At 39.6% G+C, this 13,595-nt stretch overlaps 2 protein-coding genes across 6 annotated transcripts in view; one reads left to right on the top strand and one right to left on the bottom strand.

Moving 5' to 3' along the window:
* The window catches only part of LOC145353880 (uncharacterized), a 50,260-nt gene that overhangs the window by 1,888 nt on the left and 34,777 nt on the right, over nt 1–13,595 (bottom strand). For 2 of the 4 annotated variants that reach the window (XM_080204801.1, XM_080204804.1), the window contains 2 exons: nt 5,944–6,009; nt 2,460–4,027 (listed from right to left, as the gene is read on the bottom strand). In XM_080204801.1, the coding sequence (XP_080060927.1) occupies nt 5,946–6,009 (64 nt within the window). In that variant the 3' untranslated portion in view covers nt 2,460–4,027; nt 5,944–5,945. Of the gene's footprint in view, nt 1–2,459; nt 4,028–5,943; nt 6,010–13,595 lie in introns of those variants that run through there. The other 2 variants (XM_080204800.1, XM_080204803.1) reach the window with 1 other exon arrangement.
* acss2 (acyl-CoA synthetase short chain family member 2) overlaps nt 1–13,595 on the top strand; it is a 67,293-nt gene that overhangs the window by 31,097 nt on the left and 22,601 nt on the right. The window contains exons 6-13 of one of the 2 annotated variants that reach the window (XM_080204797.1): nt 483–558; nt 737–878; nt 1,372–1,416; nt 5,723–5,860; nt 10,593–10,763; nt 11,208–11,341; nt 12,390–12,522; nt 13,067–13,123. In XM_080204797.1, coding sequence (XP_080060923.1) covers nt 483–558; nt 737–878; nt 1,372–1,416; nt 5,723–5,860; nt 10,593–10,763; nt 11,208–11,341; nt 12,390–12,522; nt 13,067–13,123 — 896 coding nt within the window. The remainder of the gene's footprint in view (nt 1–482; nt 559–736; nt 879–1,371; nt 1,417–5,722; nt 5,861–10,592; nt 10,764–11,207; nt 11,342–12,389; nt 12,523–13,066; nt 13,124–13,595) is intronic. The other variant, XM_080204798.1, reaches the window with a different exon arrangement.

Genomic DNA, 13,595 nt, shown 5'->3' with positions numbered 1-13,595 from the left:
TTGAAACTCCGTTCTGCTTTAAAAAAAAGATGACACTGGGTAAATTTGTTCATTTTAAGTCTGAGATTAAATTAAGGAATATCGGGAAAACCTGAGCCACATAGAATTTGGTCACAGTCAGGCATGTTCTCATTGATTGGCAGAACAGGCTGGAGGGTTTAATTGGCTTAGTCCTGTGCCTATTTTCAGACAGGCTGAGCTCATGTTGGCTTGTTAGATTTTGGAAGGAAAGGAACTATGCAGTGTGGAATACCTGGCCTTACCCTGATGCTTTTCCTGGGTAGATTTTTTAAGCTGCTTTTGGTAGGGCATGAGGGAGTTTCTGACTGTGCGAGATGAAGTAAAAGATCTGATTTTTTTTTTTGGGCATCTTAAGTGGTTTGTAACATTCCCTTTGGCTGATTTACACTAGATTAAGAATCCAGTAAAAATTATACATTCAGTTGTAAATATTTAATGTTTTAACTCTTGTGTTTTCTTAGATGGATTTTACAGAGGGGATAAACCCATAAACTTGAAGCAAATAGCGGATGAAGCAATCAGGAAGTGCAGAGAGAGGTGTGTATGGTGCAATCCAGTAATTTTAAGTCACCTTAAATCTTGTCTTAAGGGCATGTGAATCATAATGAGATTTTCTGGTGTCTGTAATTTTTTGTTCCTTACCTTTAAAATTTATATCTTTTTTTTTGAAAAGTTCTGAAAGTTGCTCTGGCCTCTAAAGTAATTTTCTTTGAAGGAACTTCTCTGTTGGAAAGTGCATTGTTGTAAAGCACCTTGGAGTTACAGAAGCTACAGGAGCTACAGATGAAACTTGTACAGATAGAGCTTCAAGTAACACACAGTCGCCACCTGCAAAACGATCCTGCTACAACCTCCAGGCAAGGGGAAAAGCAGAAATATTTTAACAGATGCTTCAAAATAGGATAAAATCTATCATGCTGAGAAGATTTATTTCACTTTTGTTTTGGAGTTGTTTAGTTCAGTTTGCTTTGATCTGCACATATCTGAATGCAGTTTTACGTTGCTCTTTTCTCACCTCAATCTTCATTTTAACTGGAATAGCATTGTGTGTGACCTGATTCATTTTGATTTCTGCAAGTGTGATCAGCAAACCTTGATTTTTCTTTTTGTTTATTTTCAATATTCGTTGTGCCCTTCTCAATTCTTAAAAACTGCATTGACGTCACTAATATACATTTAAAAAAAAGCAAACTAGTCAATTTTCTGCTTGGAATTACTTTGGAAATGATGTGCAGTAATGTTGTATGGGAGAGGTCTGAAATCTATTGTAGTTGCAAAAGTATAAATCTTTAAAAAGGAAAGCCTGCATTTGCCAAAATGTTGCTTCTTTCATTTATGAACTCCCTACAGGATAAGGACAATGAGAAAGCAAAGAATGTTCATCATAAAATGCAGGTATTTTAGTCTTAATGAAGCTGCCAACTTTGAAACCTGTACATTAGCTTTGCTATATGTTTCTCTTCTCTCCCACCCTGCCCCAGTTTATTAACATTATTTGTGGAGCTGTCTGGCCATATGATAACTGGTGTGCACTCTTCTGACTACCCTTGTAGTTGCTGGTGTTCTTTCAACACTCGCCATTCTGCACAGCTTGAACCAACTTATTGATGCTATAACAAGCTTTCTTTTTCAAACAACTCTAAATTAGAGATACAGTGGTGTTCCAATATTTGTAATTCCATCTAGGTTCACCATATTCATTAAACAAATCAAGGATTAGATGAGAATTAATTATAAACTGTTCATATCCCTCTTGCCCATTTTTATCAACTGATGCGGTATAAGTGGATTAGTTGTTATTGTGACACTCAGAAACAGCTTGTAACCTAACTTTGCTTGATATGGTGGTTATGAAGAAAAGTGAAGAGTGTTGAACCATTTTTATTATGAGACTGACCAGTTTCTATGTTGCTTCAGAAGTGTCCTCAAGTTAAAGTACTCACTGTTTTCAGAGATTTAAAGAGCAGAACTTTTGAATGTCTTGGTGTCCTTTGCTAGACAGATCCTCTTGACATTTTTGACAAATTCACTTGACAGGCCTTTCTGACAGTTTTGACAGTTGATTTGGTTCTTTATATAAAAATATGTTTAGAGCACAGAGGCAGACCATCTGCTCAGCCAGCATCCACAACTTGCAGTATAGCCTATACACGCACCTGCCTGTGCACATACACACACCCCCAGGCACCACTGCACACATATACACACACACACACACACCCACTTGCGTGTGCACGCACAGCCCTGCATGCACATACAAACAACTCCCCCACATGTGCGCACGCATCCCTGCACACATACACCCCCCTGTACGTACGCACCTCCGCATACACACAGATAAGCCATGATTGCATCAGATAGTGGAACACGCACATGCACAATCGTGTGCATGCCCGCACATGCCACCCCCCCCTCCAGCCCCCAGCCCCATGCACGCACATATCAGCCATGATCACATCAGATGGCAGAATAGGCACAGTGACACATGCCTAGTTCTATGGTCCTATCCTTGCACTTCTCTCACACAAACAGATGTTATTGATTAGCGAAACATTGTCCCAAGTATTTACAGGTGGAGCAGGGTTGTACAATTTTAACATTCACAAATCCAGGAGATTTAGTTTCCTTCAGCTCCCTCCTAATTAAGTGACGAGACAAGATTAACAGTTTTTGTCTTCATTTCCTGACCCAAACCATTGAGATTGGGCAATTTGCTGGTCATCAGTCGAAAAGGCTTTTTTTTTTTGCTTCAATCTGCAGCTAGTGAATGCAGCGCACAGAAGAGGAATTGGAAAGGTTGGAAGGGATGGGGATGATGGGGGAAGAGATTGGAGACTGGTGGTAAGCAGATAGGGTCAGCTCAGTGGCTGAAGGCTTGTGGGGATAGGTAGGGAGAGATCAAATGTTGGAGGCAGCCTTAGGACAGTGAGTGGATGAGGGGCAGTGTGATCTAGCTGGTGGTGGAGGAGGAAAGGGATTGGAGCCAGGAGGTTAGAAGCTGAAGGTGGCTGGGGATCTGAGGAGTCTGGTGAATAGAAATTGGAAAGGGGAGGGGGAGATTGGAAATGTTGGCATCAGTGGTGGTTAAGGACCAGAAATCTAGGTTGGTGGGAGATTGCGGCTCTGAGAATGTGGAGACAGATTCTGAGGTCCTATCTTGGTAGTGATTTACAGGTAATATAAATACTATAGATGAAAATCTTGGAAACCAGAAACTACTTGAAATAGCCATCTGGTTAGGCAGTGCCTATGGAGGGAGAAAAACCGTTTTCATTTCAGAATGCTTACTTTGTGTCAGGTGATCTTGCTGGACTAGAGTGAAAAGACCCCTGTTCCACCTGGCCCCCGGGCAGTGCTAGAAAGACACTTGCCTATTGTATCCAGCGTTCTCTTCTTCCCTTTAGCTGTTGGCTTTCCCGGATTGGAAAACAGTACATCCAATTTAAAATTAACAGTGGAGGCAAGACCTGAGGCTCTCAGCCTTATTAAAATATGAAATGCGCACACCTCCAAAGACTAGGTTGGTTGCCTGTCTCCAGTATCATTTTTGGGGGAAAACCAGAAATGGACAGATTTAAGCTGAATTGATGTTGAGATTGATAACATTTGTATGTTCCCCAACCCAAATCCTACTGCTTCCCACTATGTAAACTGGTTATCAGGTGTTGGAAGTATTTAACTTGCACAGGAAAATAACAATAAAGAACCAGTTGGTTCCTACAAGTCTTTAGAATGCAACATAAATATCAAAGAATGAGGGAAGCCTTGCTAAAGTACCATGTATGCTGGGTTTTGGCAGTTATCTACGCAGCCTTGGCTTCTTACAAACTGTATAAGTTTGGGATTTGTAATGAGTACTAAAGCTAAAAATTGTGTGACAGAGTTGTATAGCCATTTTACCTCTCCCACAACATGAACATGCATGTTTATTCAGGCTTTACATAATTACACCGGTGTTTGAAAAATGTCTTTCTTCAATTGAGGTAATTTAGGACTTCACTCCAATCTGTAAATTAATGGGGATTTTTTAGTGTCAGTGATTCATCTTGATCAAATACTATAGTTATTGGTGTGGTACAAAAAATTAATCATCGCTTAACCGTCAGTGGTGCTGCACTGCAAGACCCTTGTTTTTTTTAAAATAATCATACTGAACTGCTAAAACATTGACTGCATGGCTTCAACCTGTAACTAAAAGAATGCCAAATAATTCATGGTATAATTCCTTGTATACTAATAATGTTGCATAATTCTTGATCTTCAGAGCTGCATGCCATATTGCCTTTGATTAATGCAAATTCTGCAAGCTTCTGCTCTGCTTTGCTGCAATGCTTGTAAGTAGAATGGGTGGGATTCACAGGTCTCGCTCGCCCAAAACCGGAGAAACCCGCCTGAGGTCAGTGGATCTTTGTGTGGTCCTCCCTCCTATCCAATACCCATGGTGGGCGGGATGGGAGAATTTCCCCCAGTAAGTTTATAATATATTAGCATTCATTGGGCAATTTATTGTGTCCAAGTCAGTGTTGTAATTTTAAAATCTGAATCTTAAAATTAGTCCCTTTCTGTTCAGTTAATTAATGTGCCGAAAAGTTTATTTTTGTAAAGCCTCCCTCAAGCTGGCTCAGTTGAAGTACTCTTGCCTCAGGTGATTGTGTATTTGGGTACTAGGCTGAGACTCCCTAATGTAGGCTGCCAAGTCAACGGATGAAATATGAATGTGAGATTCTGTTCTGATAGTTCAGATGGGTCTTGCTGATTTCATGTACTATTGTGAAATAGTACAGGCTGTGCTCCCTGTCATCCAGTGATTCAGCAAATGCAACCAAAATTAGTAATTGACCACACTATGAAATTTTACAGACACAAGTTAAACATATTTGCCCATATAAGTCACGGTTTTTTTTAATGAAGCACTTGGATCCATTTTGTGACAAGGAGGTATATAAATACAAGTATTACCTGGGTAAGCTTTCTTTAGCCACAAATAAATCTGCCTTCACCACACACTCCATCAGTGCTTTTCAGATCCTACCCAATAAAGAGTGGAATGCACAGCTGGAGAGACTGATCCAGGCTGATTCCATTGTGCCTTTCAAAAGAGAATTAGGTAACTGCCTGAAGACAAAGAATTTGCAAGGCGATGGGGTGGGGGGGGGAGAGGCAAGGGAATGGAATGAATTCGATGAGTCGCTCTTGCAGAGAGCCAGCATGGACAAGTCAGGCCAAATGACCGCCTCCTATAATGAAATGATTCTTCTATTTGCTTTTAACAAAGGCAGAAACATGCAGATCAATCAGCATCTTCAAAGGGCAATACTAACATTTTGAACATAACTCTTTATCAGAATACTGAAACTGCAATCCTCTTTTAGATGCTGATTGATCAGTATTTTATTCAGCATTGTTTTGTCCCAGATGTCAAGCATTTATTTACTATTCATGCTGCTTTTTTATTTTGGTTGCCATCATTTGTCCCAAGATTGGGGAATTAGAAGTTGCACATATGATCATGAGTATTTTATGCTTGTTTTTGTCGAACTTGAGTGCTACAGTATCAAAGCACATTATGAATTGATGGAGGAATAAAGTTCCATGATATCAGTTTACACTATGATTAATGTATTTTTAATTGCTGCAGCTGGTTAGTTTTATAATTGTTTGCAATTTTAATATCATGTTGACCGAACTTTGTACATTTCAGACTACATGGAATGCAGATGTTGACATTTGGTGGCATGATTTAATGAAGGAAGCTAGTGATAAATGTGAACCCGAATGGTGTGACTCTGAAGATCCCCTTTTTATCCTTTACACCAGTGGATCAACTGGAAAACCAAAGGTAATGGCATCCCTCCTAAGATAGCAGAACATATGAACATGATTCTTTGGGAAAGATGAAATAGTCCACTGAGCCTGACCCACCTTCATATTGTCTGGAATGCCATGGCTGGAAACATTCTGCCACTCCCTCCATAGTCATGAAATCTCCTAGGAGAAGCAAAAAATGCAGAGTGAAATAGGGCAGTCAAAGTCACTCCAGTATACCCTCCTTTCTTTCTCCCCTATCTACTCTATGGGTGCACACTGACCATTCCAACAACATCCTTTATTTATAAAATACAATCGTAGCCCCAATCAAGACGAGTCCAACTCGCTTTTGAAGGCATGCAGAGAGTCAGCACATACCAGACAAGCTAACAACTTTATTGCAACAGTGCACGCACTATTTTCTTGGAAAAGAAGAACTATATGACATCCGACTGTTCTGACTTTGGCATAGTTTAAATTGTCCTCCCCAGTCTGTCAAATGGAAATACTGTGGGAGGAGGGATGTTGCCTAGATTAATTATTTTATACAACTCCAACAGATTGCTTCCAGATCCACACTGTTCTAAAGTAAATATATCCAGCTCTTTAATCCATCTGGGGTGGCACGGTGGTTAGCACCTACGACTTCACAGTGCCAGAGACCCGGGTTCAATTCCTGGCTTGAGTCACTGTCTGTGCAGAGTTTGCATGTTCTCCCTGTGTCTGTGTGGGATTCCTCCGAGTGCTCCTGTTTCCTTCCACAGTCTAAAGATGTGTGGGTTAGGTTGATTGGCCATGCTAAATTGCCATTTAGTGGCGGGTGACTAGCAGGGCAAATATGGGATAAGGGCTGGGTGGGATTGTGATAGGTGTAGATTTGATGGGCCAAATAGCCTCCTTCTGCACCGTAGGGATTCTGATTCTAAAAGCTAGGAATAATTTTTGTGGCTCTTCAGTGCACCTTTTCCAAGGTCACTATGTGAAGGTTGTAGCCTAGTTTGGTCAATGAAATTTCTGTAAATCCTGAATAAAAGTTGTGGTTCTATTTATGAAAATCATAAATTTCGGTGAAATGACTTTAACTGAAACAAAGATTCCCACAAGAGTCAATGTTAAAAACTGTAGTTATTTTTGCAAGACCTGTCTGATCAGGAAAAAAAACATACTGAAACATTGTACCCTCTAACGTGACATATTTTGCATTGCTAAATTCCTGCATTGGAAATGGAATAACTTTTAAAAATAACTTTTGAAAATACAAAACAAAAGTGTAACTTTCTCCTTACAAGTCTGAATGTCCCTTCGTGACCGAGAGTTATTCAGATTTGAAACATTGGCTCTATTCTGTCTTCGATGATACAGTCAGACCTGTTGAGCTTTTCCAGCATTTTCTGTTTTTGTGATATTAATGAGGACTTATTGTAAATCTAATTACATTCTGATCCGAGCTGATGAGGCATTTCCCTACAGGACTAGAGTCATTGCTAAAAAGGTGTTCTGTAATTTCATTACACCTAGTTGCCTGACCAACATGTGTAAAGAACATTTGTTAATAGCATCCACAAAAATTTTGACTACTTTTCCTACTGCACTAAGGATGGGATTTTCCGGCTGTGTTCGTCCCAAGACCAGAAAATCCTGCTTGAAGTTAATGTGCCGTTGCATAGTCCTGTCCTGCCCTGTCTATAATTCCTGTGGTGGCGGGATGGGAAAATTCCACCCTAAATGTTTCACGTTTGGACCATTTAACGCTAGTAAAACTTGATTTGATTTATAATTCTCATGTCGATTGGGACACAGTAGAAAAGTATTGTTTTTTGCATGCTATACAGCCAAAGCATACCATTCATAGAGTAGATAGAGGAGAAGGAAAGGAGAGGGTGTAGAATATTGTATTGCAGTCACAAGGTGTAGAAAAAGATCAGTATAGTATGTGGTAGGTGCATTCAGAAGTCAGCAGCAGGGAAGAAGCTGTTCTTGAGTCAAACCCTCCACGGTACAGATTATTTTCCCTCCTCCCCCCAGATTATATGGAATAGTAATTTGTGAACAAAACTCCTTGACACTTAGGGAAATTTCCTCTGACGGTCTAATAACTGATTAGAATTGTGTCTTAGGGACTGTATCCTCCCTGTGTAGTGTAGAAATGTTTTAAAATATTTATTGTAATGACAGATTGCACTATTTTAAACACATTGCTTCAAAGACATTTGTGTCTTGGGAAGGATGTATCAACAATCAAATCGCAAGAAATCTGCATGAACCCCTTTGTATCATTGGTTAGTTTTTACATGGATCAGTGTATTTGCACCCAACCATGTGCAGTCTGTCGAATTTACTGTCCATTAAGGTTTAGTTCCACAAATTTTGCAGTCGAGTATCCCGCATTCGGGGACGTCACAGGCGTCAGCACAACCGAAGTGCAATGGGCTAGCCTCGTCCTGGGCGAACCACCACTTGACCATGGTTTCAACATCTCCACAACCAATTTCAATTCTTCAAACAACTATTCCCCCGTTTGTCACCAATTAGTAGATGCAACACTTCAAACATATAGCTCAATATGGAAATCCCCATCAGAGGGAACAAATTGTTAAAATCAAGTTCTTCCTGCTCATTAAATCCAATTACCTTAATGTAGAAATTCTCAGATTCTTTATGGAAGCATCTCTCTCGATTGAGTGTGGTGGATTGTGGATGCAATTTCACTAGTCATCTATTTTATTGCTGTTTTGTAGAATCTTGTTGAATGCAAAGTTGGCTGTTCAGATTGACTGTGTTGAACTGAATAGACCTACTTGAGAAGGAAGGTCACTAGTGGGTTCGGGACATGCTTGTTCTGTCAGTGCGCTTTACAGTGGCTCTTTAACTGACCCTCCAGGTTTCTGGCCTATCAGAGGGAGTTTGTGGGATGATCTGCTGAATCTCTAAAAGGAAGAATTTTTAGTGAAAGGGTCAGAACTGAAACAATGAAAACAGAGTTTATTCTCATGTCTAATGTTCCTCCTCACCCATATTCTGTTTTACAAGTTGATGGTGTAAGAATGCTCCTCTTGTTTTCTTTCTCTCCTCCCCGCCAAGAACAACCTTACCCTTGTACCTTGTTCCTTTAGACACTGAATCTAGCCAGTAGTGTGGGAACAGTAAGAGAATAATGATCGAGACACAGCATCGTCACTTGATTTCACCAGTAACGAGCCCGCTCTGTGTATCTTAGGTTGGAGATGGGATCTGTATGTGGTAGGACACCAGGCATGAGAGGCCTGCAGTCAGGGCAGAGAGCAAAGGTAGCACAGATGCCATTCCAGCCTGCCAGAAGGCAGCGTTGCACATGGGCTCCACTGCTGTGGATTCAGACATATATTGTGGCAATGTACAGCATAATACGAATGGGTATGCCCAATAAAATACTTAATTCGTTGACTGCAGGTCTTTTGGCTGGCTTCCCAGTGTTGAGGAGCATGAAATATCAACTTGGCAAAAGACTTTGCTCAAAGTTTAAAGCCTATCCTTTCCATTGTGGAAGTGATGCCCAATTCCGTTTGCACATGTGGATACACCTCTGCTAGCGTGCCTGATGGTTGACGATGCAGCTTCCATTGCATCTCAATTAGCAGCAACCCATCATCCAACTGCTGCAGTGAAAGCCCTGACTGCTATTGAGGCTGATATCTTGAATGTGAATTACAGGCTGCAGAGGGGCTTGCAGAGTCCAAAAGGCAAAGTACTTGACAGAGTAGCACTCCATCAATACGTCAGTGGAACATAGGCCTAGAGATGTCAATTGTCACAATGCTCTGTGCAAAGAAATGCCTCCTGCCATAAAACACTGATGAACGAATCTCCTTCCTAATCCAAACCCCAATTGTAACTTTTAACCCTTGCCAATGTTGTGAACAATCCCCCACTAAAGAAAATAGTTTCTCTCTATGTACATTATCAGTTCCTTTAATCACCTCAGGTCATTCACTCATTGTTTTCTACACAGAAGTGAAGGGAAATACAAACATTGTATATAATGCCCATCTTAATCATTTAACTCTTTAGCCCTCTGCACCCATTGAAGGCTGATCTATCCTTCCTGAACTGCAATGCTCAAAACTGAACATATTGCTCTATATGAAGTCTAATCAGTTTTTTATAACTGCAACATGACCTTCACTTTCTTGTATTCCAGACCTCTTGATAAAAAAGGCCAATGTTCCATTAGCCTTTTAATTTTTTTTTGCTGTTGTCTGGCACACATTTTACTGAATCTGAGGGAGAAGTAATTAACACCTTAAATTTTTGATTGGTCTCAATCTGATTCAGTGCTGTTGCATTCAAGATCAGAAGTGTCAATCCTTTGAATGAAAAGGATGTAACTGAACAGATATAAGCAGCTATCTGAACAACGGTAAAACCGTACATAGATTTTATAACCCATATTGAACTGAGATTTTGTTTAAGCCTTTTCAGTTAATATTTTGAAAAATTACTTTCCAGTTTGAAGTTTTGATGATTTCTGTCATTGGACCACCAAATCTCTCTCTCTGTTTTCACAGTTCCTAGCTTCTTGTCATTTTGAAAATAGGTCTGAGCCTTCATGTGGCCTGTCACCAATTTCTGACATTAACAAGAATTCACCAATTAATGCTTTTGTGCATGCAACAACTAGTATTAAATTGAGGATTCTATGTTCTATAGATGAGACCTTTTTCTATTAATTAGATTTCTTTGATAATAGCTCTGAAGTTTGTAATCAAATGTTTGTTCTCTTAAAGGGTGTGCAGCACACAGTTGGAGGATATCTTCTTTATACTGCCACAACTTTTAAATATGTGTTTGACTACAAACCTGATGACGTGTATTGGTGTACAGCTGATATAGGGTGGATTACAGGTCACTCCTATCTTGCTTATGGACCTCTGGCTAATGGTGCCACAAGTGTTATGGTTAGTATTGAGGTATTGATATTATCTACCGATCAGTTGAGCAGAGAAATTCTTAAAGAAGAATTCATGTGTTATATTCTATGTACTCTAGCTAATGCACAAAATCGGAAAGAAATTGATGACAACCACTCATCTTACTCATTCTATAATAGGATGCATTTATGCTTCCAGTCATCTTTGCTTACTTTCCACTACCAGCACACATTTTACTGAATCTGAGGGAGAAGTAATTAACACCTTAAATTTTTGATTGGTCTCAATCTGATTCAGTGCTGTTGCATTCAAGATCAGAAGTGTCAATCCTTTGAATGAAAAGGATGTAACTGAACAGATATAAGCAGCTATCTGAACAACGGTAAAACCGTACATAGATTTTATAACCCATATTGAACTGAGATTTTGTTTAAGCCTTTTCAGTTAATATTTTGAAAAATTACTTTCCAGTTTGAAGGTATACCAACTTACCCAAATGTAAGTCGTTTCTGGGAGATTATTGACAAATACAAAGTGACAACATTTTACACCGCACCCACGGCTATTCGATTGCTTATGAAATATGGAGAAGATCCAGTTAAAAAGTGAGATTTTTTAAAAAATTGAATTACTATGTCACTATCAGTTTTAATAGAATGTATTTCCATTTCTTGCAAGTTAGACAAATGGTTAATCATTTCCACCTTTTCAGGAATTAGAATGTAAAGGGCTTAGGGGTTTGAAATGATCAAATGATGCAGCGAAATATGAGGTTCCAGTGCTGGATAAGGCTGGAGATGAGAATATGTGAGATGGAAGTTATCTGTGAATGATAACAGTTGAGGTTTGAAGAGTGGGGATGTGATAAAATTTAATATTCTGGAGTCTTTCTTGATTATCTTTGGGAATTTGGAAGTAATACACAAAACATCCTCTCAGGAAATTAAATAGGTGGAAAGAAAAGATGGGACGTTGATGATAACATAGTGGTAATGTCACCACCTGACTTGTAATTCAGGGGCCTAAACTAATGTTCTACAGACATGGGCTCAAATCCCACCGCAGCAGCTGATGGAAGTTAAATTCAATTAATACATTTGAAAGTTACTTTCAGTAATGGTGATCATGAAACTATTATTGAAGGTTGTAAAATCCTTTCTGGTTCACTAACATCCTTTAGGGAAGGAGATCTCCCATCCTTACCTGGTCTGGCCTACATGTGACTCCTTATCCATAGCAATGTGGTTAACTCTTAATTGCAACAGCCAGTCAAGCCATTCGGAGGAAGGGCAATTAGAAATGGCCAACAAATGCTGAACTGAGCAGTGACGCAGTATCCCATGGAAGAATAAAAGTCGATGGAATCGATTGTCTATGGGCTGTAGATAAGTGCACTTGACTCCCAAATTGTGGAGTTATATAATGTCCACACTATAGTAAGCCTGCCTGTTTCTATATGGTTGAAGATGAAGTATTTTCATTACTGTTTTCAGGTTTATACTCCACTCACCCCACCATTGGTATGACATTTATTTGTGGGCAAAATATTGCCCTGAGATAGTTGGGCATGTTGTGCAGGAAGTGCAGTAAATTTGAATTTTTGTGTTTATTTTAAAGTTGTGAAGTTGGATTTTTGGATTTTGTCCCATATAGGTTTAGTAGGGCGTCTTTGAAAATCCTTGGTACAGTGGGAGAACCGATAAACCCGGAGGCCTGGCTTTGGTACTATAATGTAGTGGGTAACAGGAAATGTCCTATCATGGATACCTTTTGGCAGACTGAGACTGTAAGTTATTATTAAAACTTGTAAATGTGCTACTTTATATATAGATATATACATAACACTGTTATTATGCATTAAGGAGTCTACTGAATAATTTCTCAATTACGAAACTTGTCTTTCATGTTGAATGCTGGCCCATTCCTTATCCTTGTGCTGTTTTTGTGCTATTACGTTGGACAAAATTCAAACTTTTAAGTTGCTCTTTAAATTTCCCGGTGAATATTGACATATTTGCCATTGACCAACTGCATATTGAATTTCTTCATAGTGGTGGTGCTTTATTGCTAGCCTTGAGAATAATATTTTGTTTGTTTCAAGTTTTATTTGTTCATGATTTATGACCATGGATTTATGCCAATTTGGATTGAATTGTGCAGTTCTTCTGTTTGAAACCTCAGATTGAAGGAAAACTGCATTAAACCAGTCAAGTTGGTACTTTATATCACTTCCGATTATCAGGGTGGTATGTTACATCTTACACAGTGTGTTCACTTTAGCCTTCTTAGTTATCTATTTGCCTATAATATAGATTCTCTGTTGTTTTCAGGGTGGTCACATGATGACTCCTCTTCCAGCTGCCATTCCACTGAAGCCAGGCTCAGCTGTAAGTAAAATGTCATTGATCAGCCTAGACTTAAAATTTGCTGAATGCAAATTGATTGTACAGAAATATAACAACCTCCTAGAATTGTATCACTTCAAATGGACGACGAAATTGAAGTTAGCTATTCTGTCCTTTCTGTGCCATTTCCTGTTCGAAAGGCGCAAGGATATTTTGGCCCTGGAGGGAGTGCAGAGGAGGTTTACTAGGCTGATACCGGAGTTGAGGGGATTGAGCTATGAGGAGAGGCTGAATAAACTAGGCTTGTACTCGTTAGAGTTTAGAAGAATGAGGGGAGATCTCATTGAGACGTATAAGATGATGAATGGGATGGATAGGATAGAGGTGGAGAGACTCTTCCCGCTCAAAAAAGACAGTAGGACTAGGGGGCACAGCCTCAAGATAAAGGGGAGGCGGTTTAGAACGGAGTTGAGGAGGAACTTCTTCACTCAAAGGGTGGTGAATCTCTGGAATT

This window comes from Carcharhinus amblyrhynchos, chromosome 16, assembly GCF_965287045.1.
Source record: "Carcharhinus amblyrhynchos chromosome 16, sCarAmb.v2.hapA, whole genome shotgun sequence".
Classification (NCBI taxonomy): domain Eukaryota; kingdom Metazoa; phylum Chordata; class Chondrichthyes; order Carcharhiniformes; family Carcharhinidae; genus Carcharhinus; species Carcharhinus amblyrhynchos.
The sequence above is the reverse complement of the archived record's forward strand: the minus strand, read 5'-3'. Positions and strand labels throughout refer to the sequence as shown.